The sequence below is a fragment of the Neurospora tetraspora genome, assembly GCF_033439725.1.
Source record: "Neurospora tetraspora strain CBS 560.94 chromosome Unknown B0H65scaffold_5, whole genome shotgun sequence".
Taxonomy (NCBI): Eukaryota; Fungi; Ascomycota; class Sordariomycetes; order Sordariales; family Sordariaceae; genus Neurospora; species Neurospora tetraspora.
Genome location: NW_026944387.1, coordinates 2708815 through 2733721, shown reverse-complemented (window position 1 = coordinate 2733721; position 24907 = coordinate 2708815). Strand labels below are relative to the sequence as shown.

General features: G+C 51.0%; 9 protein-coding genes across 9 annotated transcripts; 6 read left to right on the top strand and 3 right to left on the bottom strand.

Moving 5' to 3' along the window:
• The first annotated feature begins 275 nt into the window (after nt 1–275).
• B0H65DRAFT_469791 (PXA domain-containing protein) lies at nt 276–4346 on the top strand. Its single transcript, XM_062827031.1, has 2 exons — nt 276–4090; nt 4179–4346. The coding sequence occupies exons 1-2, from the start codon at nt 393–395 to the stop codon at nt 4267–4269; spliced, it is 3789 nt and encodes a 1262-aa protein (XP_062680725.1). The 5' UTR covers nt 276–392; the 3' UTR covers nt 4270–4346.
• A 985-nt stretch (nt 4347–5331) lies between these two features.
• Nucleotides 5332–6153, top strand: B0H65DRAFT_496391 (uncharacterized protein; the record flags this gene model as incomplete). The annotated part of the gene is made up of 3 exons (XM_062827798.1): nt 5332–5497; nt 5554–5905; nt 5960–6153. Coding segments are annotated over 3 exons (710 nt in total), but the record flags the coding sequence as incomplete, so codon positions are not given.
• A 48-nt stretch (nt 6154–6201) lies between these two features.
• B0H65DRAFT_469784 (uncharacterized protein) lies at nt 6202–6524 on the top strand (the record flags this gene model as incomplete). The annotated part of the gene is made up of 2 exons (XM_062827030.1): nt 6202–6297; nt 6365–6524. A coding segment is annotated over exon 2 (160 nt), but the record flags the coding sequence as incomplete, so codon positions are not given.
• A 105-nt stretch (nt 6525–6629) lies between these two features.
• On the top strand, nt 6630–7910 carry B0H65DRAFT_469782 (uncharacterized protein; the record flags this gene model as incomplete). Its single annotated transcript, XM_062827029.1, has 2 exons — nt 6630–6656; nt 6806–7910. A coding segment is annotated over exon 2 (1105 nt), but the record flags the coding sequence as incomplete, so codon positions are not given.
• A 583-nt stretch (nt 7911–8493) lies between these two features.
• On the bottom strand, nt 8494–9061 carry B0H65DRAFT_469780 (uncharacterized protein; the record flags this gene model as incomplete). The annotated part of the gene is made up of 1 exon (XM_062827028.1): nt 8494–9061. A coding segment is annotated over one exon (159 nt), but the record flags the coding sequence as incomplete, so codon positions are not given.
• A 419-nt stretch (nt 9062–9480) lies between these two features.
• Nucleotides 9481–10074, top strand: B0H65DRAFT_527281 (uncharacterized protein; the record flags this gene model as incomplete). The annotated part of the gene is made up of 1 exon (XM_062828874.1): nt 9481–10074. A coding segment is annotated over one exon (594 nt), but the record flags the coding sequence as incomplete, so codon positions are not given.
• A 670-nt stretch (nt 10075–10744) lies between these two features.
• On the bottom strand, nt 10745–13204 carry B0H65DRAFT_496382 (heterokaryon incompatibility protein-domain-containing protein; the record flags this gene model as incomplete). The annotated part of the gene is made up of 3 exons (XM_062827797.1): nt 12952–13204; nt 12361–12894; nt 10745–12305 (listed from the first exon to the last, which is right to left on the bottom strand). Coding segments are annotated over exons 1-3 (2271 nt in total), but the record flags the coding sequence as incomplete, so codon positions are not given.
• Nucleotides 13205–17196: 3992 nt separating this feature from the next.
• Nucleotides 17197–18989, top strand: B0H65DRAFT_428781 (major facilitator superfamily domain-containing protein; the record flags this gene model as incomplete). Its single annotated transcript, XM_062824784.1, has 3 exons — nt 17197–17417; nt 17475–18220; nt 18460–18989. The coding sequence occupies 3 exons, from the start codon at nt 17197–17199 to the stop codon at nt 18987–18989; spliced, it is 1497 nt and encodes a 498-aa protein (XP_062680718.1).
• A 953-nt stretch (nt 18990–19942) lies between these two features.
• On the bottom strand, nt 19943–21045 carry B0H65DRAFT_234149 (uncharacterized protein). The gene has a single exon (XM_062822231.1). It carries the CDS (start codon nt 20862–20864, stop codon nt 20217–20219), a length of 648 nt encoding a protein of 215 aa, XP_062680717.1. The 5' UTR covers nt 20865–21045; the 3' UTR covers nt 19943–20216.
• Nucleotides 21046–24907: the final 3862 nt, after the last annotated feature.

Below are 24907 nucleotides of genomic sequence, written 5' to 3'. Positions count from 1 at the left end.
CCCCTATATGGTGATGGTGAAGCGGCATGTCTTTACAGTAAAATGACCCCAACTGACCCCCACTCGGGTTACGGACAAGAGATATGAAACTTTACGCGTAAAATACAGCAAGTTCAACGGTGGTGTAACGGTGCCCACCGTGGCTGCCGTGGACCCCTGAAGAACCCTCTTGGCCATCTGGCATCGCACGACTGGCGTCACTAACGCGGTTTAGCTTGGCGGCGGTAATGGACCCGCTGGTTAGTGTTAGCGTCCAGTTACTAAACAGCCCACGAACAACTATGGCCCAACCCCCCGCCTGCCTCACCCGCGACCGACACCGAACCACTTCCAGATCGAGCTGGCGATAAAACCATGCGGCGACGACAAGCGCCAAATGTCTGCGCTGGAGTATGGCAATGGCTCTTCGAGGGAGAGACATAGCCCTTGCTGCGATTGCTGCTTTCATTGCCTGGGGATATGCCGTCCATTGGTTCCCCGCCATCCGCTGGGCTAACTACGCCTTTGCCGCCGGCGTCCTCGTTACTCTCGTCGGCCTGCTCGCCTTGCTCGTGCTTACCTCTCGTGGACCACATCACCGCCGACTGCGCCGATCACCACGGCCCCATGGCGCCGCCTTCATTGCCCCGGGCGTTTGGACGAAGGAGGTGGCCGCTCTCCGGGCACGCCAGACGCCCACCAAAGCACCGCTCTATCCCGAGTCGCCCAAAGTCTCGGCAGCTCTCGACGAGGTTCTGGGCTACGTCGTCCGCGATTTCATACAAGTTTGGTATTCGAGCATCAGCAAGAATCCCGTCTTTGCGGATGAGGTGGACAAGGCAATACGGGGCGCCATCTTGACCGTCCGGGACCGCCTTGCGCAGCTAGACCTCGCTACCATCCTGACCACCCGTTTGGTGCCCATCCTGACAGCTCATTTCCGCGATGTGTACGAGGCCGAGAAGTCGGTCAGGGGGCGCAAACTGAATCGATCAGTCACAGAGACGGATGAGCTGGACCTGGCGATTGCTTCCAAATACAGAGATGGCAAGCTCCATCCCGCCGCCACCCTGTCTTTTTCCGACACCAAGACGACTCAGCAAGACTACCTCCGAAAGGTCATGTTGAGGATTCTTCCCAAGATCCTCCCCAAGAGCATGTTGGCTTCCGGCGCCGTTTCAGCCATTGTCCGCGAGATCACCGCCTGCGCCGTCATGTTCCCCATCATGCAGATGCTTTCCGATCCCGATACCTGGAATCAGCTGATGGAGAACTACGGGAGGAGTATGCTTCAGGATCGTTCGACGGTCCGCAAGCTTCGGGCGGCTCTTGACCAGCACGCTTCGCCAGCACCAAGGGTCAGCAAACTTGTAGCATTTCCTCGAATGATTCCTGGCGATAATGAGAGGAAGTTCGAAAAGTTCATCCGTGCCATCCGGAAAACCAACAACCTCTCGGATGCGAGGCGGTTCCGGAGCGAAGTTGCTATCCAGCTCAAGCGAGATTCTCAGCAGGAAAATGTCGACCAGGTTTACTTGCGTCGTCTTGAGATGGGAAAGAGGTTGCTCGATCAAAAGGTCCATCATTTGGCAGCCGGTGGGGATCGGCGGGCTCTCCCGCTACCAAATACGCCTTTGCCAACACCAACTGTGTCTCGCCTGGAGAATGCTTCCCTGACGGATGTCTTGCGTGATCCCTCCAGTTTGTCCTATTTTATGGAGTACATGGATAGGCAACGCCTCATGCCCTTGGTTCAGTTCTGGCTTGTTGTGGACGGGTTCCGTAATCCGCTCGAGGACGACGGGCCAGAAGGAGAACAGCTTCCGTTGAAGCTTCCACCCTGGACCGACTCAGACCGCTTGGACCTCGCTCAGATTGAGGCTGCGTATCTCTCGAGGCCTGAGCTCAAAGTACCGGACTCGTCCAAGCGGACTATTCAGGAGTTTCTGAGAGCAGGAAGAAGAGCCTCGCCTGAACAATATTATAAGGCACGGAGGGCTGTCCTACGCGCTCAAAGCGCAGTGCTGGAGGAAATGAAGGCCAAGCATTTGGGGAACTTCAAAAAGTCTGACTTGTTTTACAAAGCGCTGGCTTCCGAGGAGGCATCAAAGAGCATGGTAGCACCAGTTTCTGGATCATCAACGCCCGGGCCTTCAATGGCCAGAGCATCCTCATTTACCTCCTCCAAGCCAAATCCGCAACTACGCATGGCTCTTCGTCTCCCTCCGGGTGCCCGCAACAGGGGCGCCGGGTCAACTCTTGACCTACGGGCAGGGGCGCAAAGCATAGATGCTCTAATGGGGACTCGTCGGTCTATGGAAGACGATTCCCCCGCGCCTATGTTTGACGACGATGATCTGGGCGAGGATGGCTTGGCCGATTCGGTACAAAGCCTCGAGCAGGAGCCGGCAGCGCCGGTCCCAGATACTCGTGTCGTTCAGGCGATGGAGCAGGCTCTAAATAATATTATGGAGGACAGCCAGCCGCCAACGGCAGAGGATCTGCGTGCATCTCTCTTTGGTGACGACGGGAACAACTCAAGTCTTTTTGCGTCTCCGCCAAGTTCCGGGCCTATAAGAGCAATGTCTGCTACACCACGTTCCAATCATGGCTCCGTTGATCTGGGACGACCCAGTAGGGGTTCTGCTGACATGCCGAGACCGATGACAGCGAAAGAGCCGGAGAAGCCCAGCTTGGCATCCCTGGGTCTTGTGAGCGCTGCGTCTCGTATAGGCGTCTTTATCGACGACGATCTGTTTGCAGACGAGAACAGGTTTCTGTCGGATGAGCATGAATATTCTGACGAGAACAAGGATGATGACGAGATTGACGAAGTTCATGAGGCAGCGCCTGGTGACCTGGGGCTAGCGGAGGCAATCACCGTTCTCAGCAATGATATCGATCGCCTGGTCGCTCAAGATGCTGTCGTGGACTCTCTGCTAAAGAAGGCTGAACTGACAAATAACACGGCCGAGCTAAGGATCCTTCGAAAGTCGAAAGCAAGCTTACAAAGAGAAATCAGAAGGAAGGAGTTGCAACGACAGCAATATGTCATTCAGGAGAGTGATAATAGTCTTTATGGCCGGTCCACGATCAAGATTAAGAATATTCATGTCGGCCGAGAGGAGGATGGGAAAGAGTTCGCCATGTACGCCATTGAGGTGCTGCGGAATGCTGGAGAAAAGATGCCAGCGGCGATATGGACCGTCACTCGTCGTTACAGCGAGTTCCTCGAGCTCCATCAAAAACTGCGATCACAGTATCCGTCTGTTCGCAACCTGGACTTCCCTCGGCGGCGCATGGTGATGAAGCTACAAAACGACTTTCTGCAGAAGCGCCGCGTCGCACTTGAAAAATATCTCAACCAACTTCTTCTCCTCCCCGATGTCTGCCACAGCCGGGAACTCCGAACGTTTCTCTCCCAAAGCGCCATCACGCCCGCCACAGCCACCCAGGGCCAAACCTCGTCACCAGAAGACAGCAAAAAGGACATGATGACTCGCCTCTACGACTCGGTCGCCGACGGCATGGAGGACATCCTCGGCAACATCCCCGTGCTCGACCAGCTCTCGCTAGCCGGGCAGAACCTCCTGGCCGCAGCCACCAACCAACAACTGGCGGCCGCCAGCGCAGCCGGGGCCGGGGACGACGTAGTCACGGCCGCCGAGGCCGAGGCCGAGCTGAACGCGTTCGAGCTCACCAACGACAAGGAACTCGAGCCCTTCGTCAAGCCCATCTGCGACATCTTCCTCGAGGTATTCGAGCTGAACCGCGGTAACAACTGGCTGCGCGGCCGGGCCGTCGTCGTGGTACTGCACCAGCTCCTGGGCGGCACGATCGAGCGCAAGCTGCGCGACAACGTCAGGATGTTGGTGGCCGAGGACGCGCTGCTGCGGTATATTGGTCTTGTCAAGGACGGCATGTGGCCCGGCGGCGAGCTGCCCAATAACAAAACGCCGAGGACGGCGCAGGAGAAGGCACGCACAAAAACGGAGGCTAGTCTCATGCTCGCGACGCTGGTGCCGGATTTGGCGGCGAGTGTGGTGGGACGGCTCAATGCGCAGGCGGCGAGCAGGAGGATTTTTGCGACGTTTAACAATGAGCGGTTGAAGTAAGTTCTTGCTACCCCTAACCTTCATTTTGCTTGATGGATGAAAGTTGATGAACTAACTTGACGTCTTTTTTTTTGTCTCACGTAGTGCACATTTGGCGTTCACCTTCTTAGACGAGATCATCGATATCCTGTTTGGTGAAAACCAGGGCAGGAAGCAGCAGCAGTCAGGGGGGTAGGTCATTAGAAAACAAGCAGGACAAGCAGGCAGTCGATCATGAAAGACAGACAGAGACAGACAGAGACAGACAGAGACAGAGACAGAGAGACATGAGTGGCATAAGGTTGAATGCCCCCCTACATGAACCAGCAGTAATGGTATCAGATCAACAGATTCAACAACCCTAGAGAATAGAGACAGAAGTAAATACAGAGCATATTTGTTGTGCAAATCATATCATACATGATAGCTTTGACAATGGTGATGCGGTGGTGGTGGTGCGTGGTGGTGACTTATAAACGTGTTTACACAGCGTGATGCTTCAACTAACTACCTACACCCCCTTGAGTTTCGATCGTTGATAAACACAATTTGCGCACCCTCCAATCACATACGACCATAGATGGTAGAAAACTCGGGATTCCGTCCGCTCTCCCATAGATAAGCTACCAATCGGAAGCTTGTCTATGGGAGGAATTTTTTGTAGTTTTTAACAGGGGTTTGGATGACTCAGCCAAAAACGCCGCCGCCGTTTCTCGAAACGTTTTCATTGCCTTCGCCATCGAGTGCACCGTTCCACTTACGCCAAGCCCAGCTGAGTGGGCTAGGCATACACTACACAAGGTGCTTACCCCTGCCATTTACCCCTGACGCCTATTCCATATACTTGGTACATCTAACTGGAAGGTGTGGTTGGCATTTGGTACATCTAAGTGGGAGGTGTGGTTGGCTTTGGTGAACACTTTTCTCCGTACGTATATCCTTTCAGGCGAGTCAGAAGGGCCTCAAGATATAAATTGCGTCTTTACCCTCAGATTCCCGACCGAACCAAACAAGCACACTTTTGTCCCATTCTCATTGCATTCACTGTATATCCATTCTTCCCAGTTGATTCTACCGCATGAATTACGGCCCCTACGTTGCGAGGGTTGCGTTGGTTTTTCATATGAAACCCTCCTTCCGAGTTTTCTAATGAATTTCTCCTCCCAAACATACTGAGCTCTTTAGCTATTGCAGCTTGAGAGGGTATTGTTTGAGTCTCACGGTGCCGATCACACTCCATCCATATGCAATACGGAAGGGATGGAGCTACAAAAACCGCCGATACCGCCGACTGTACCCGACGACGAAGAACGGAAAAGAAGAGCATTTGCCGACGTCGACGAATTTACGGTAACAACACATGAGCGTTCGCTTTGTAAGAAGACCAAAGCCGAGCGAGAACGCGCGTGGCGTCTATGGAATAGGTATGTACCTTATCATTTTGCTGCTTTCTTTAATATTGCGTACTAACGCTTTTTAGATTTGTCACAGATGTGTTACAATTAACACAACAAGAGGCTGATAAGATTTGGTTTGGCGTGTGCCAAAACAAGAAAAAGTCCATTGCTATCTGCAAGAGCTTTCTGGCTGACTATACACGCTATGCAAGATGCAGGCGTCTGTATATAGACGGTACCGAGGAACAGAAGCAGGTACCAACAGTTCAATCAGTAGTGACTATTATTGCTTTATGGAAGCATATAGTAGCTCAAGCTGATGCTGTAGTGCTCGCGAAGAGAAGGGATCAAGATTCAAACGAAGATTCAGACGAAGATTCCGAACAATGGACATTGCTTAACAACCGTGGCAAGGCCCGTAGAGAGATTATCCAGGTAGATTTCCTCCTTACCCATACCGATACTGTGTACTGACATTTCTTCTCACAGTGGATCCAATCAACTCTTGCACAAAAGTTCAACCTTTCATGCAAACAAACATTTGAGAAAACCGAAGCCACAACAGACGATGTTCTGCTTATTCTTAGCACTTTGTGGGAACGCGCAGTCGATATACCTTGTGATCCTAGACATCGGCTTGCCTTTCATACATTGGTGCTTATAGGAAGCATTGGCTTTCGGCCCGGCACTTATGAGAACATGCTTTATTGACAAGTCAAGCTACTTGTCGTTCGCGATCCGGATACAAAGCAGCCAAGGCTTGTTGCTGAGATCACGATCAATCAAAACAAGCTATCGGCTAACAAAATTGATAAGGGGGCAGATGTGTATGTATTCTTGCCTTTAACCGTTGATCCAAACTAACACTTTTCTAGGGTGACCTTTTCTGCTACTATGGTACCATGCCAGATCGTTTGTTTAGTTACGTTTGTAGCTATTCAAGCTCTACATAATGATGCCTTCGAAACAGAGTTTTCGTCCTTCGACGAATTACTTCAGCGTCCAAACTTGGAAGATGTTGATTGCATTGAACTTAGGTGGAAGGATGGGATGCAGGAAAAGCCTATCTTTCCCTTAAAGTACTACAAATTTCTGGAACTTTGGAACCGGACATGGTTGGTAGTGGGGAACAGAAACACTCTCCGCCCCTATGCGCTGCGAATCGGCGGTGGAAATAAAATTGATGGTAAGAAACTTTTACCTGTTTCCCTTACTATTTTGCTTACAATTTTTACACAAGGTTCCCTTACATCCGCTATTCGAAACCACATCCTGAGCCATAATACAAAAACATTCGAAACCTCTTACCAAGCGAGGCATATTCCACACAATTTGATGTCATTCGTTTTCGATAGTACATCTGAAGACGAATCCAAGCTATTCAAGCTATTGGCCTCCGCATCCTTGCGTAGGGATGACAAAGCACCGCTTTATTCGACAGCGGCTACGCTAGAAACGTTTGAAAATCGCGAGGATATGAAAGCACTTCGCGCACAGCGTCGTCACTTCCGGGAAGAGCTCAAACTCTCTGCAGACGATAGAGAGGTAAAGCAACTTACCGCAAAAATTGGAGATCTACGGACGGTATTATCAAACTTGGCTGTCAAGCAGGCTCGAGAAAACTACTTCGCTGAAGTTGATTCCCTTAGGGCTCGTGGCCTGTCAACCGAAGATATGCCAGCCCCTCCTCCAAATCCTTTCAGATGCTCCTTCGGTCCCAGTTTACCTGCAGCAACAATCATTGGTCGATACTTGAACCCCAAAGATCCGGTTTCCAACACCGCTACGAAAATGGTTTTTCCAAATTCGAACGACAGTGGTTCTGACCAAACTACCCAAAAGCGGCTTGCAGTACCGAAAATGCTTTTTGCGTATCTGAATGATAGGTACGGAGAAGTAGAAGGTATTGCTCGGGAAATGGAGCAAACAGCCTCCGAACATAAGAAAGCAGCTTCTACGCTCTCCACATGTCTTCTCTGCCGACAAAGCTTCACTCGTCGAGATAACCTCAGTAGACACCATCGGAGCGTCCATTTCATGGCAACGACCTTTGAACCTTTCTCATGCCCCGAATGTCAGCGGCAAGGAAAGAAAGAGTATAGAATCGAGAGGGCATCGGAATGGAGTAACCATGTCGAAAGAGTACATGGTTCAATCAATACTCCGGATCTCTTCACCAAGCCTATCGTCAAACCCAAACCAATGGCTACAACTACCAAGTCTAAATCCGCTCCTTGTTTAAGATGCGGCCAATTGTTCTATGCAGGAAGCAGTTTTTCAAGACACATGAATAAGTATTACAAGATCGACAAGCCATTCGATTGTCCCAAATGTAAGGGAGAAGGGGAGAATATCCAGATTAATGACCTCGCTTCGTGGCTTACACATACGTCGGATGTTCACGGTTGTAATGGGCAAACAGGAGTTGTTATTGATAAGGAATGCCTACTAAACCAGGGACAGAAGAAGAGGAGAAGAGAAAACATAGTGGAGGAAGCTATAAAACGTACTAAATTAGAATCCCAAGTATATAGAATACAAACAAGAATGCTATCTCCGTCTCTCCCACCGAGATATCTCCTCCTGGAACCACGATTGCAACAACCGTGATCGCAACCAAGCCCGGCAACAATGGTGAGTCCTTCAATTACCTTGATGTTATCTTCATCTAATATCCTATGACTCATGTCATGGAAATGCTGGCAAAGCTTGCGAAGCTAATTCAGGTCGCAGACTCCGTTGGAACAGTTTAGCGTCTTCGTTTCTTGCCACTTTGGCATTTCCCAACGTGGTGAGAATCATTATCAAAGCAATATGCTAAGCCAGATCGATCACATGTGCTTTTCAGGCTATAAAGCTCGGAGACGGACACTCCTGGGAGTGGCCCATAGAGTCCTGAGTCGTAGCGCTATGTTGAAGAGTTTTATAGTTCGCCGTGTTGGCCAGCGCTGCTCTGACCTTTGTATGGTGCTTTGCTGCTTTGCTCTGATCTTGGTGTTGTTCACCCATCTTCATTCCTCCAGTCTTGCAAATCCACGATTCCCTGCCACACGTCAAACCCCGTATCCACGACATAATATCAACCATCTGGGACCCGAAAAGATCGACCGAAAGCTTGAGCACAAAGCGAGGCATTGTTGTTAGAGCCCTCCGCGCCTGCCAGAACATACGAGAAGGTTCTGTCACTTTTGACTGCTGCGAATACATTCTGCGTGATATTGCCATTGCGGACCCTCCAGCGTTGCTGTTGAGATGTACGACGACCAGGGGGACTCCCAATACGATAGGAAGCAATAGGGAGTAAACAATAAAGACTGAGGAGTAAACCAAGATTAATTCTTGCAGGAGGAAAGATTGTGAAAGGCTGACTCGAGGTGGAGTTGTCCTCCAAGCCTGCCTCTTAGGATGCAAGGCTGAGTAGCTTAACAACCGTCTCGTGCCTATTCTCTGCTGCCATATGCAGTGCTGTCCGTTTATACCGGTCCTGAACATTTGCGTCAACCTTGCCAGTATCGAGAAGCAGCTTAACAACCGCCTCATGCCCATACGTTGCCGCCGAATGCAGCGCTGTCCGTCCATCCTTATTCTTAGGATCTGCGTCAACCTTGCTAGTATCGAGAAGCAGCTTAACAACCGCCTCATGCCCATACGTTGCCGCCCAATGCAGCGCTGTCTGTCCATCCTGATCTTTAGCATCTGCGTCCACCTTGCCAGTATCGAGAAGCAGCTTAACAACCGCCTCATGCCCATTCCTCGCCGCCCAATGTAGCGCTGTCCATCCAAACCGGTCCTGAGCACTTGCGTTAACCTTGCCAGTATCGAGAAGTAGCTTAACAACCGCCTCATGCCCATTCCTCGCCGCCCAATGCAGCGCTGTCTGTCCATCCTGATCTTTAGCATCTGCGTCCACCTTGCCAGTATCGAGAAGCAGCTTAACAACCGCCTCATGCCCATTCCTCGCCGCCCAATGTAGCGCTGTCCATCCAAACCGGTCCTGAGCACTTGCGTTAACCTTGCCAGTATCGAGAAGTAGCTTAACAACCGCCTCATGCCCATACGTTGCCGCCGAATGCAGCGCTGTCAGTCCACCCTTATCCTTAGGATCTGCGTCAACCTTGCCAGTATCGAGAAGTAGCTTAACAACCGCCTCATGCCCATACGTTGCCGCCGAATGCAGCGCTGTCAGTCCACCCTTATCCTTAGGATCTGCGTCAACCTTGCCAGTATCGAGAAGCAGCTTAACAACCGCCTCATGCCCATTCTCTGCCGCCGAATGCAGCGCTGTCAGTCCACCCTTATCCTTAGGATCTGCGTCAACCTTGCCAGTATCGAGAAGCAGCTTAACAACCGCCTCATGCCCATTCTCTGCCGCTATATGCAGCGCTGTCCGTCCAACCATATCTCCAGGATCTGCGTCAACCTTGCCGGTATCGAGAAGCAGCTTAACAACCGCCTCATGCCCATTCCTCGCCGCCCAATGCAGCGCTGTACGTCCATCCTTATTCTTAGGATCTGCGTCAACCTTGCTAGTATCGAGAAGCAGCTTAACAACCGCCTCATGCCCATACGTTGCCGCCCAATGCAGCGCTGTCTGTCCATCCTGATCTTTAGCATCTGCGTCCACCTTGCCAGTATCGAGAAGTAGCTTAACAACCGCCTCATGCCCATACGTTGCCGCCGAATGCAGCGCTGTCCGTCCATCATTATTCTTAGGATCTGCGTTAACCTTGCCAGTATCGAGAAGCAGCTTAACAACTGCCTCATTCCCATTCTCTGCCGCCCTATGCAGCGATGTCCATCCAGCCCAATTTCGAGCATTTGCGTCAACCTTGCCAGTATCGAGAAGCAGCTTAACAACCGCCTCATGCCCCTTTCCTGCCGCTATATGCAGCGCTGTCCGTCCAACCTTATCCGTAGGATCTGCGTCAACCTTGCCAGTATCGAGAAGCAGCTTAACAACCGCCTCATGCCCATTCTCTGCCGCTATATGCAGCGCTGTCCGTCCAACCATATCTCCAGGATCTGCGTCAACCTTGCCAGTATCGAGAAGCAGCTTAACAACCGCCTCATGCCCATACATTGCCGCCGAATGCAGCGCTGTCCGTCCATCCTTATTCTTAGGATCTGCGTCAACCTTGCCAGTATCGAGAAGCAGCTTAACAACCGCCTCATGCCCATTCCTCGCCGCCCAATGTAGCGCTGTCCATCCAAACCGGTCCTGAGCACTTGCGTTAACCTTGCCAGTATCGAGAAGTAGCTTAACAACCGCCTCATGCCCATTCCTCGCCGCCATGTGCAGCGCTGTCTGTCCATCCCGGTCCTGAGCATCTGCGTCAACCTTGCCAGTATCGAGAAGCAGCTTAACAACCGCCTCCTGCCCATTCTCTGCTGCCATATGCAGCACTTTTTGTAGCTCCTTACTATGCAAGTCGACCTCGACGGTCTCGAAAAGTAGCTGAACGACTACCTCATTCCCAGTTATCGCCGCTCGGTGCAGCGCTATCTGTCCATTCTCATCCTTAGCATCTGCGTTAACCTTGCCAGTATCGCGAAGCATCTTAACGATCGCTTTATAACCTTTTTGCTCCGCAAGCCATAGCGCCGTCTGTAGCTCCTCCCTATGCAAGTTGACCTTGCCGGTGTCAAGAAGCAATTTTATGATCGTCTCATGCCCGTTTTCTGCCGCCAAGCATAAAAGCGTCCATTGGCCCTTGTCCTCAATAAGTTGATTTACCCTTGTTTCCTTTGCATCTTCCTTTTCTGAATCCTCGGGACCTAGGCAAGTCTTTTTTAGGTTGCTCATGCTCCTCAATACCCTCTCAAGAACCGCCGTTTCTTCCCGAAGATTCTTCACTGCAACTCCATACTGTTTCACCTCTTGTAATACCAATCTAACATTCCGTATCCTAGTCGCCGCCTTTAGACAATCTTCCCACCCCGTCTTTGAATGCTCTGGTACTAGAATGCTTGCAAAGTAGTCGTGGTTGTTTTTATCTTGCTGCTTGTCTGGATTTATATCCCAATCCCACTCAAGTCGAAAATCATGTGGAAAGACTGTTATCGATTGTAAAAGTTCTGACCACTTGATATCTTCGGTCGTAGCTTGTGAATCGCCTGCTGGGGAAACTGCAATTATTATAACCGCCCAGTGATCGTTGTATGGCCTGAGGATCGTAGGTCTCGACGCTCCTTGAAGAAGGCAGATGAGATCTCCTTTTTGGACGGATTTTACCGTGGTCGGGAGGGTCCAGCAAAAGCCCCATGCTTCCTTCACGCAAATATAGCTGGGGACATTTCTCCAAGTAATGGCCACATCTTGTCTGTCTTCCCAAATAGCATTTCTCTTGACCGAGGACACTTCGCCAAGAATGCAGCCCTTGCCCTCAATGACGGCATTCTCCTTATCGTCCGAAAGGCCATCTACAGAGACCAATTCAGATAGGAAGAAGTGGATGAGTTTGTTGAAGAGTTCTTTCCACGAAATCTCGTAGTCGGCGAATAATCCTGCTGCGGTTGGATTATCAGAGCTCATACCGAGTAAAGCATATACTTTATCGCGACGATTCGTAGCTTCGCGGGTGTGGTACATCTCTATCAGTTCACCCAGAGGGCGTATGTTAAGAGAAAAGTTGTCTGACTGATTGGTCGCGTATTTGGGCCGGAAGATTGCGCCCCTTATGAGGTAGGTTACCGAAAGGATTTGAGCTCGCAGGTCTGCGCGGAGTTCATTAAACAGTTTCAATGCATTTAGGCCTGAGCAGAATGCAAATCCGTCAATCTCAGCAGAACCACACTTGATCAGGATATGGCGAGCCGCGGCAACTTCCTGAAGCACCTGCATCCATCTGTTAGTTTCCTTAGTCATAATACTTTGATATTGGTTCCCTTACCCAGATGCGCCGAAACCACGGTCGTTGAAGCAGTGTAAGGATTCCCGCTTTATTGTCTAATCGTCTTGTAGACAGCTCAGCTGCGATGCGTATTTCTTCCTCGGCTGCGATGCGTATTTCTTCAAGCGCTTGGTCGCTACCGGCTGCCTTCTCTCCAAGCCAAACAACTACGCGACTTGCTTTAGCGTAGATCTTCGCCATAGATTGAACTTGGTGTCCTTTTTCTTCTTTGTCTCCTTGGTTGATACAAATGGCATCTATCCATATAGTTCGTTGAATGGAGTGATCTCGAAGATGTAACAGCGCTGCGTAAAGGTTTTTCCCGACGGCCAAGTTGCACCCGTTTATAAAGATAGAACAAGGCTTGTCCTCAGAGCCCCATACGTAAGATAAGGCCTCGTACGGACGAGTGCCTTTTGAGTCCAATGCGGTGCAGAAGAGCCGACAGTGTATTGCGGCGTCCTCGTTTTCATGTGGCAATAGTTGAAGCAAGCGAATATGGCTACGTGATATGGGAAAGTTGTAATACAGATTCTTTACAGGTGTTAGCGTTATTCTGAAATGTCATAGGGGGAAAAGAAATAAGCCTACTTCCACTTGCTTCGGCCTTTTGTTATCCACGCAAACCAATTTAGATAGGAAGAAGTGGATGAGTTTGTTAAAGAGTTGTTTCCACGAAATCTTGTAGCCGGCGGACGTCTCTGTATTGGCGGAACTGGTAGTTGGAGCGGCTGGGAGCTGGGGAGCGGGCATACGGGTAGCGGACATGGCGGTGGCGGCGGGGATTTGTTGCAGAGGTGCAGGGCGAGACTGCTCTTGGCCCTTATCGTCTTCCCAACCCTCTATATTGTGCAGTCGTTGAGACATCGTAGCTTTAGGGAACGAAAGTCTTAAGCGAGGTGATGTAGATAAGGCACTTGAGGATGATCGTGTTGTCCTGGAGGCAGCGAATGCTATACAGTTGATGATCAATGGATCGAGTTTGTAAAAATGCTAGATATTCCTCTATCCTGCCCCCAAGGACAAAATAAAAAGAAACTAGAGCACTATGTTTTCTCAAGGCTATGGTGGAGCATGAGGCGTCGTGTTGAGTCTGTTTCTGTTTCACCATGTCAGGCATAAGATGGCTGGCGGCTCCCTCCCAACTACACGCCAATAGCCTAAAGGACATTTCTTTTCTAAAGGCTAGGCATTCTGGACCTAGAGACTTCAGGGCACCAATTAATAACTTGACTTGGGCAAGGGTCATAGCTTTCTGTCATGGGGTCTACAGGGTTGGCAATAGTGTACCAGTAGTGGCCTGGTAGCTTGCACCACTTATGGAAACGTGGCGCGGGTAGGGCTGTAAATCTGAGTGGAACCTGCAAATCTGCAAATTGCAGTAGAGCCTAGGCTGCTAGTGCTGTCAACAACCAAGCCGTTGCGATAACTAGTGTCCTTAAGCAGACAATGCATTGATGCCTTACTTTTCATTTCCTTTGGGACCTATGGGCGCATGGAACCGACGCCAAGCGGCGATCGCACTGACAGTAAGACATAAAGCAGCTGTTCATACTGCCAAAGAAATGCTTTCGTTGAAGTCCAAGATTCAGCTACCGGAAGAGGAGCTTGTACGGCCGCGACTGAGAATTGTGCTAGTATACCCATACCGCGGATATTGCGCTTTGACAAACGTTAACGGGGCTAGCCGCAGTGTCAGGACGGTCAACTTTTCTCGTAATCCGCCCAATTATATTAATCTTTTAAGCGCCGGCTCCTCACTTACTGTAATGCCTCCGTCCGAACGATATGGATATGGGAGGTGGTTGTTCAGTTTTTTGACCCTACCACGTGATTAAAAGACCCGGTTCATATCCTTCCGACTCCGATAGATAAGCTACCATATCGCCTGACTAGTAGTTGGGTCGGTGACGACCAGCGAATCCCAGGTGTTGTATGTCTTTCTTTTTGCATTTCCTTTCTTTTTCCCACCCTGTTCGACTTCCTCTTCTTTTTTCGGTCAACATCGGCATTCTGGAGATCTTTCGGTGAGAACCAAGTATGAAGATGGCTAAGACATGTTCCCCCATCTCCGAGATTGAAGACCCCGTCCTTAAAAGGCTCCATGAGCGGCACGGCGACGGAGCGGAGCGGTGATAATATCGCCAACTCAACGTCTCGTCACACCTTCTCTCTACTCTACCTTTACGCAAACCAAAGTCAAAAGTGTGCCGTGCCAGTGATTGGATCGAGGGTGAGGGGGCTTTAGGGAACGGTGACGTGCATTTGCTGCGGGTTAGTATTGAGACGGAAAGACTTGGCGAAACGTTAAATCGATGTGCAACTTGGTTGAGACGGGATGGAACTACCGACGTCAGTTGACTACCTACCTACAACTTGGTGAACTCAGTTTGAAGGAGATTTGAAAGTTGGAACCGTCCTGCTTCAACAAAGGGGCGTTTTCTTTGCTATTAACGTACAGCTACGTAAATACTTGTACATATGTACATGGCATTTTGGGTTTGTTGCACATCACTGCGCTGCAGTGTCGAGCATCGAGGAGGTATCAAGTGGAAAGGAAGCTTCTGGTGTTGAAGAGGCAGCAGAATCCCCCATTCTCTCTACTCCCATCACGTCATTCGACTTTATTTCCATTCAGCTTCCACGCCTTCCCGTCGACAACCGGCCAAACTTTGCAAACTTCATTGATTGAACATTCCCCCACCTCCACCCTGGCCCGCTGCCCACTGCCCGCTCGGCCCCTCCTCTCCCGGGCCAGTCACCACCTCGGGGATACCGCCGGCGATAAGATTCCCCGCGTGAACTTTGCACCATTCACCACCAACTTCCACAATGCACCAGGCTTCTTCGGCAGCTGCAAGTTTGGCGGCGTGGTTGGTGATTGGGTTACAGTGAGAGACGGAACATTTCCAATCTTTCTTTGACTTCAATCGACATGCTGCCAAGTAATAAAAAGACAGACGGGACGCCAACCAACGATCTCAGCGTCCATTGCATGCCGCATTGCTGCTGCTGTCCCACTGCAATGCCGAGTTTCGTCCCGTTCAGGTTGTTTCGGTCTTCAATATCTCACCTCATATCATCACTTTTTCCTTCTTTTTTTCTGATACCACAGGACCAAAAGACGGGTTTCGGGTTGTTCAAACAATATCTCGGTCGCCGCTTACTTACAACCGCCATTCCAAGTGCGAAGCCAGGACGGCAGGCCGTTAGTAGTGAAAGCCGCAGGCGACTCGGGCGAGGCACATGACACCTCTAACAATGTGGGCACCCCTTCGCCGATTCAGACAGCAGACACCAACGTTCGATATTTCCTATTTCCGAACATCTTTTACATACCGACAATCCATCGTCTCCTTTTGTCCTTTGGGATGAATGAGGCGGCGGCGAAACCGACGGGCTTCTTTTCCTATCTCCTATCTACCCTCTGCCCTCTCGGTCCCGTTATCCATCAACCGGCAAGTACGGATGATGTTGCTCTTCACGCCCTTCTCCAACTTCTCCTCGGTCAGTTTTGGGAAGTTCCAACCGCTGATCTTTACAACAATCACCCTTGTATCGATTACATCAATCATGGTTGGTACCCGCACGCACACCTTCAATGACGAAGAATGGCAATGACCATCCACTCGAACGGACGGCACGTTGGTGCAGTTGGGCCCTTTTTTGTCTTCTCTCATCCTCGTCCTCGTCCTCATTCTCGTTGTCTTTTGTATCTGATTGCTTTTCTTGGATCGGCTCACAGATTGACTGATTACTGTACCCAACCCAAATGGACGAACTAACCGGGCACCTGTGAACTGAACTGAACTGAACTGAACTTATCCCCTGGAAAAAGGCATTCCCAGCAGCATGGTTCCCCAGCATTTTTAGCTTGTGCGAAAATGGTAATTGATAATGTGTCTTTATACTGCCGTATGTCCGTATGTACGGTGTGTAAAGCGCGGTGTGAGGAAACACAAAAGCCCAAAAGGAAACTTGACAGAAGCATTATCCTCGATTATCAATCATAAAATGGAGCCCAGTCATGGTTAGTCAGGCACACCACCTTCCATGGATGCTTCGATAAAACTGTAAGTAGCCCATTCCCACTTGGGATGTAACGATCGATGAATTAGGGAAAGAGGATGGATTTAATACTATTTAGTTGATAGTGCCCAAAAACTTAAACCCGGGGAAACCATCCCCGGGCCGTCCCCGTCCCCCCTCCTTTCTGCAACTGAAAGAAAAGCGGTAGTTGGCTCGCTGTTTCCTTTTTTCTTCTTGTTCATGATTTTTCCTCATTCCGTTCCTACATATACGCCTACCTTTTTTTCATCCTTCAGCTTTCACAGAACCAACTGCCATCCCGAAACTTCTCCGACGGTGTGTTGGAGAAAACGAAGAAGTCGTCTTTAATCCTCTAATTCGGTGTCATCTCATTCCAAATAGAAGTTCTAGGAAAATCTAATCGCCACCCCATAACGACACCTCACTCTTTGGTATAGAACGCAGAAATCAACGGAAGCAGAACTTAACAAGCATCACAACAACCAACAAACTACCGATCGGACCGACTGCCAGTTAGTTGGTCACAGTATTTTCAGTATCTTAAGGGCTTGGGAGATTCTACCGGCGAATGTCGACCTACTGAACAACCCAAGGCCCATCTCACCGGTTGACATCTGATAACCCAGAAAAGGGGGGATAGTAAGCGACAAAACGACGACACATACTCCCCGACGACAGACTGACTAACGCCAACCTCGAAGCGGGTCAAGTCACCCTTCTCAACCTCACCTCAACTGTCACCGACCCGTTGATCTTTCAGAAGACTAGTCGAAGAAGCAAAACACGATGAACGAACTAGAAAAGGTGGAAAACCACCATGCCACTCACGACGTAGATATCGAAAAGGGTCAGTTCAGCGGTAGCCATGGAACAAGCGGTTCAACCACGCCTCAGGTCGCCCACTCCGCGACAGCACAAAACGCGAAGGAGAAAGACCTCGATTCCGCGTCATCATCCCAAATAGAAGACGACATCGGTTTCGCGCCCATCTCAACCCGCAAATCGCAGTCCCAGCACCAACCCCGACCCATGAGCCGGCAAAGTCACAACAGTGCCACCCTCAGCCACATCTCGCGCTCTCGCTCCAACAACGGCTTCGGCGTAGACGACCTAGACGATGAAGCCGAGATGGAGGAAGAAGCTGACCAAGAGGCAGCAGCCCGCCAAGGCGCCGGCGAGACGGTGGACGAAGAGAAGCGTTTCGAGGTCGGCTGGGAAGGAGGCGACTCGGACCCTTTGAACCCGCGGAGCATGCCGACCTGGCGGAAGTGGATCATCATCGCGGTGCTGAGCATCGGCTCCTTCGCCGTGACGCACGCCTCGGCCATCTACACGTCCACGTACACGCAGATGAACGCCGAGTTCCACTGCAGTCGCGAAGTAGCGACGCTTGGGCTCTCGTTCTTCGTGCTGGGCATCGCGCTGGGTCCGTTCTGGTCGCCGTTGGCCGAGTTCTACGGCCGGAGGCCCATCTATATTTGCTCGTTTGTTGGATTTCTGATCTGGTTGATCCCTAGTGCGGTGGCCAAGAACATCCAGACCATGCTTATTGCGAGGTTCTTTCAGGGCCTGGCGGGTGCTGCCTTTTTGAGCGTGTCGGGTGGCACGGTGGGTGATTTGTTCACTAGGGATAAGTTCCAGTTGCCCATGGCCATCTTTGCGTTGTCGCCGTTTATTGGACCGGCGACGGGGCCGTTGGTGGGAGGACTGATCAACACCTTCACGACCTGGAGGTGGACGTATTATTTCTTGATCATTTGGGCCGGAGTGTTGCTGGCTTGTGTTGTGGTGCTGGTGCCGGAAACATATCGTACGTCTTTTCCATTCCCTTTAAAGCATTTATCGAAACTTCCAGGGCCCGGAAAACCGTTTCTGAGGTACATTTCTGGCTTTGCGGTTGAGATGAGAACATAAAGGTCTGCATGACGAAGCAGAAAAAGAAAACCGGGCCCTGAGAAAGTAGCCGAGACAAAGAAACTGAAAGAAGGAAAAAGTAAACAAACCCCCTGACTTACATACTTACTGACCATCCCCTTTTTCTCCACACAGACCCCATCCTCCTAAAGCGCAAGGCCGCTAACCTCCGGAAGACCACCGGCGACAACCGCTACCACGCCCCCATCGAGCGCAACACCAAGTCCGTCGCCTCCACCCTTGGCAACGCCCTCCTGCGACCGTTTCAGCTACTCATGCTTGAGCCCATGATTCTCATGTTGGATCTCTACTCCGCGGTTCTCCTGGGCGTTTTGTATCTTTTCTTCGGCGCATTCCCCCTCGTCTTCCGCACCAACTACGGCTTCAATCTCTGGCAGGTCGGACTCACCTTCATAGGCCTCGGCGTGTCCATGGTCCTGGCCGCCTTCATCACTCCCGTCTGGACGCGCATTAGAAATGGCCTGGCCGAGAAGCGATTCAAGAAGACTGGGATCATGAAGGGCGAGCCTGAGGACCAGCTGCCGCCCGTGATTGTTGGTGCCCCGCTCATCACGGGCGGTCTGTTCATGTTCGGGTTTAGCACGTATCCGTGGGTGCATTGGATCGTGCCTATCATTGGGTCGTCAATCTTTGGTCTGGGGTAAGTACATACTTGTGTTTCCTATTTTGCTGTGTTTGGCTTGGTTTACCCCGTCGTCCATCATCATTGCTCTTGCCCCTGAGTGAAGTCCAGGATCAAAGGGGTTTGAGGTGCAGTGAGAGAGAGTTGGCTTCACGGTTTCTGCCCAAAAGGCGGAGAAGATTCTCCGCCTGCGTGCGTGTTTGAGAGAGAGACAGTGGAGAAAGAGAAAGGCAAAGAAGGGTGTGGGGGGCAAGTCCGAGAGACATGGCGCGTAGGATGGTGCGTCAACTGACACCCACCCTCAGCCTCCTTTCCCTAGGTTCACTGACTAAGCTTGCTCATGGCCTGGGGTAGAAGTGGTTGGGGAGTACGTGGACGGCGTAGTAGTCCTGCTACCGAACCGATTGCCGCAGAAACCGACCGAGAACTTCTCGGACTCTGCGTTCTGTGTTCTGGCTCTCTCCCCCGTCTCTCTGTCTCTGCCTCTCCGTCTTTCTCCGAGGCCCAAGGTCTTAGTCATGGCTTGGTCAAAGTTGATGCTGAAAAAGGGAAATGGGGCTGGCTACCTTCTTGCCCTCGTCTCTTCCAGGACCTGGTTTAAGGCTTGCGCTCTTCTCTCTTTTCTCCATTTTCCACTTGGCTCCTTTCTTTTTCCCTCCCGCCCCGGTTGTTGTTTAACTCGCGTCTGCAAGGTTCCATGATGTCGCTAACCGGTCCTGACTTGTCTTGCATATAGCATGTCGTTCGCCTTCACCGGCATCTTCACGTTCTTGGTAAGTGCGGTTACGCTCCCTTTCCCAACCCCAAAAACAGGCCCGAACCCAAGAAACGCCTCTTGTGTGGGGGAAATATCAAAATGAGGAAGAATGTCAGCATCATCCATCATGTCATGTCATATCAAAACATGATGTTGTGATCATTACTGAATGGGGTTGATACTTTGCCTCTCATTTTGACTTTCCCCTCCCGTGACCTCATGCCTGACCTCTCCTTGCTCACTTGAATGGCCAAGGTGAGGAAGGGTTGTGTGAGTGTCAGTTAAGGGAAGGAGAATAAAAAGAAGGGGTGGGGAGTACAAAACGACAACTATCCTGCCGTGTACGCACACCATACACGCAGAGATATGGAGAGTCATTGGAGGCATCGGATTGGACATAAAGCGAAAGCAAAGATTGGAGAAAGTAGCAGTGCTGACAAGAAGGCGTTTCGTATACAGGTTGACGCATACCCGCGATACGCAGCGAGTGCCTTAGCCACAAATGCTCTTGTGCGATGTTCGTTTGCAGGTAAGTCTTAAGTTAACATGGACCCCGGTGTATGTGTCGTTTATGCAGCGTTGGGGGTGTCGGTGTGTGTCTTGGTGACACCGGCCCAGCAGCGCCCAGGACATGCATCTGCCGCTCTTCCTTTCAGCTGGATTTTCCGGGTTCAAACCGCCATGACACCTTGTGTCTTGTGCTTTGTTTCTCGACATGGGCTTTTGTGCTGACTTTTTGACACCTGAATACAGCTGCCTTCCCATTGTTTGGAATTCAAATGTACGATAAGCTGGGCTTCCAGTGGGCCACGGCCCTCCTCGCCTTCCTAACCCTGGGGATGATGCCTTTCCCGTACATCTTCTTCGTGTTTGGCAAGAGGATACGGGCCAAAAGCAGATTTGCAGCCCGCTCGTAAGATGAGTGGGGAGAAAAACGCATAGGCTTTGAGAGTTGCGAGTGGCTGGATAAACTCTCACCGGAGATGTTTCTCCTTTTTCTTCTTTTTTCAGAGACACCATTGACCGACATATGGGACCTTCCGTCCCTCCCGCACTAAGACAAGTTATAATTGCAACAAACAGGAGGAAATAAGCAAGGAGTGCCATGTGTCGCTGTCTAAGGCAGTGAATGGTTGGCATTTAGAGCACCACAACAACGCAGCAAAGCAGATTACAAGCATAATCTGCATGTCGTCTGAGACATTGGCATAGAATAGGAATGGTAATGGTAATGAGATAGACGGTGAAATGATGCCAAGGTGGAATGGCAAAGACGATAGAAAAGCAAAAGGCGATAATGGATCAGGGCTGTTGCCTGGGAAAACTGCATGCTGCGTGCCCACGACCCTTTGGAGTGTTGTCAATGACTCGACTAAATCATGATAGAATTGCAACGAGGCGATTCCGGCCATGGCCAGATCATGTTTTAATTTTCGATCTCAACCAGCAAGACAGATCATCTTCCCACTTGGAAGAAGGAGGGTGGCATCATGATCTGATATCTATGAATGCGTAATGATCGTCTCCCTAACTTGTTTTTGTTGTAAATATGGGGTCATCTGTTCCAGTCTCGCCGTCCATGACCTACTGAATACGTGTCTGTTTGAGGTATGGAGTGGGGGACCGGGAGGTGCTTGTGTAGTGGGATGATTGTAGCCACTCGGCAGATTCTGACAACAGACTCGCAAGAGCATGACCAAGGTGTACGGCGGCTTCACCATGGCCACGGCTGAGGTGACCGGGACCGAGGCCGAAGATCTGAGGTTGCATTGATGCCCAACATCGGTCTGCCATGGACGGTGAAGGGGGTCATGTAGGTACCCCTTACGGCCCGCATGCCTACAGAGTCAGTTGAAGATATTGAAGGGCATGTCGTAGACGGCGATTGCCGAGAGGGGGGCTTGAAGCTGTGTCGTAGGCGCTCTGTACAATCTGCAGGACGATGCTTCGGGTAGTAGATATGCCGGGCGTTTTCATCCGCTGATGCACCCTTCAACAACGTGACCACCCACCATCAAGGCAATGATAATGTCCCATCTCGAGTGAAAGCCAAAAGACTGGATGACGAGGGGCTGTGTTTATCAGGATGTGTCCTTTTGACTTGCGGTCCGGAAACCCGTGTATAGTGCCAGTATGATGCCCATAAGCAATGGTATTTTTCATGGTCATCCCCAGTAGATCGACGTACTTGGTATAGTGACTTCACCCTAGGCTTGTGTCTCGGCCACATATTTCCTTTGCTGTCCTGTCATTGGCCTTGTTCACCCTGTAGTGACGACTGCGGTGATGGCCTGCCCAGGCGGCTGTCGTCACGCTCGAGTGTGGGAACTAGCAGTTGTGTTGTGAACTGGAGGTTGTCACTGGCTAGTCAATGCAAGTGGGAGTCCACCATGAGCAAGACGAAGTGTAAATAGTGTTACATGGCGGTTTTAGTTCGTCTCATCGAGGGTTCCCATTGCATAAAATCCCAAGGGGTGAGCAAGCATCGGTCAACCAGTCGTGATAACTACAGCCCTGTCATCCTAGATTCATGTGGTGCGCGTACGGAAGACGACAGGATGCCTGCTAGACCAGGGGCAAGCGTTTGGAGTGTAAGAGAGGCAGGTAGATACTTGAATGGTGTTGCTATGGCGGCATCAAGACCAGAAGCAACACCAGGTGGGTTACCCAGGCATGTAGGAAGACTAAAGGAGGCACGGTGGACCTCAGTTCCAACCAACCTCCACACCGATCAGCGATTTTGGACCGCACAACAGGCGCCACGGCTAGGCTGATTGTGGATAAGAGTGAAGATATTGTCTCGGACACCGCAAAGTCCACCGGACAAGGACTAGTCTTGTTGAACGGGTTGACGCAATCCGCGCGAGCCGCCGGAACACTGCTGAATGGTGCGTCTCAGGTTCGACAGATTGCTAGGGTTGGCCTATGGAAATAACTCCCAGTTCATGCTGGGCGAGGCGAGATGAAGTCGGTGAGGTAAACAAGGTCTGAGGCGACTGGAGGGAGTTATAAGGCCATGTTGGAAGTGGCAGTTGTACCATATGATAACGGGAGATGCCGTGTTTATAACAAGGAATATCTCGTAACGCTCCAGATTTCAGGCCTGGTGTTATGAAGCGGTGTGATTTTAAGGTAGAGGCAAGGCTAGAGAGTGTTGTTTGTTGCTGACATCTCGTAATTGTGTAAGTGTCCGAGGTTTGGTGGTAGTGGTGGTGCTGGTGGTGGTGATGGTGGTGGTGTTTTCCAAAACACACCTTTAGCTTTCAGGTCGTATAGACCGTATAGGCATGCGTACTGTGTAGTATCGAGCAGCGAATGTTGGCAGGGAGTGTTGTACGTTCAGCCTCAATGACATTGTCTAGACTGACGTGAGTGGAATAAGACTGTTGGAGTTTCGTTGCTTGTTCCTGACGATGCATGGAGTCTGATGAATCCTGGAGCCGATCAAGGCGGATCATGCCAGCTGATCTCGGGGCGCCACATGGCCATGGACAATCGTGGTTCGTCAATCGCCACCGTCTAGGGCCCTGGCCGTTCCCGGCTCAACTGAAGCATCTGCCCACAAGACGGCCCATGGATGCATCCCGTCCTTCCGTCCTGTCACTAACAAGATGCGCCGCCAACCGCCATCGTGGCCGTTGTTGAGATTGCGGTATCGATAGCCTCAAGGAGAATGAGTTGATCTCGAACGATTCCAAGGGAGTGTCGAGCTGGAAGCCAGGTTGAAGGAGACCAGATTGGGGCAATGCTCCGTTCACCGTTGCGCTGTGGTGTTTTCCAGGTTGTTTAAATTCAGTTTGTGTTCCTTACAAGTAGTTGTAATCTGATAAGATAACGGAAACCTTTGGCCAAGCGCTGGACGGGATGGGCCAGCAACTGGACAGACGGAAGTCGGGATTCGGGAGACGGGAGGAGGGGACCTGACCAGGAGAAAAGATTCCACTTTGTGGCCCGCGCGGTTCCTTTGGTGCAGTGACATTGCAACATTGGCAGCGTCATCATCATGAAAAAAAAAATAGAAAAATATGCTAGCGAGTGGACCCAAGGACGACTGGAGTCTGGACTGAAAGATTGTACGGGTATCAACAGGAACCGAAAAAATGGCAAGTACCACAGTTCACAGTCCACGGATGCTGTCTGAGATTTGTACCTTCCACTGTTGTGAGATCTGGGATGCCAAAGTGGAATCCGAAAAGTGACGGTGCCTGAGCAGAGGTGCGGATCACTGATGGACGCCTGCACTGCACAATCATCTTCAGCCCAATGCAGGCAGGCAGCATGGGGCCAGGGGGACAGTGGGAAGGAGACTGTCACTGTGGAGCCTGGAGAAGAACCTTGACGACCAGACGACTTAGTTTGATTTGGAAAAGCACGGACCACCCGTCTCTAGGTTAACATCCACATGCAAATGGTGCAAAGGTGTGAATGACTCGGGTCGGGTGTTGTTTCGAGTACCGAGTACCCGGATGGGGGGAGCAGTTTCTCGTCCAGCCAAGTACCGGCTACAAGCCCAGCCGTTTGGATGTACCGAGCCCACCGACACTTGCACGCGAGCAACTTCTCTTTCTTTGACACTTCCACATCTCCCGTGGCCCGCGTTCCTGCCCGCCAATTCAAAGGGAACCAAGGGAAGTTCGACATCGATTGCTGATCGCCCCTTCCCCTTGCTCCGTCCACACTCGTTGGCGGCACAAGAAAGGGCCTCGGTTTTTGCTTCTTGCCCAGCAAAACCCCGCAGCAGCAACTGGGAGCAGCAAGCCAGAGGGCCTGACAGTTGACTTCCTTGACTGCGCCCCTCCTTCAAGGCTGGCCGCGCGCGCTGGTTGTGACCCCCCTCCCCCCTTGTCCGTCGCAGTCGCAAGTCGCAATCGCAGTCGCAGTCATCGTCGTCGTCCAACAACCTTGAGCGCTGCAAAACTCGGCAAACCTCATTGGATCTTCATACCGGATATCCTCGACCTCACTTCCCAGACAACCGCAACGCCACAAACCACACCCCCAGTGCCATGTCAAAACATAGTCTCGGGAATGGCACCAGCACAATACCACCACTACCTCTACGTCTACCTCTAGTATCTTCACGGACGCATATTACTTCTTCGACAACGACAACTGAGACTAGCCGCCATTTGTCCTGTCATTGGCGCCAGAGACATCAAAGACATCAGAGACATCAGGGACAC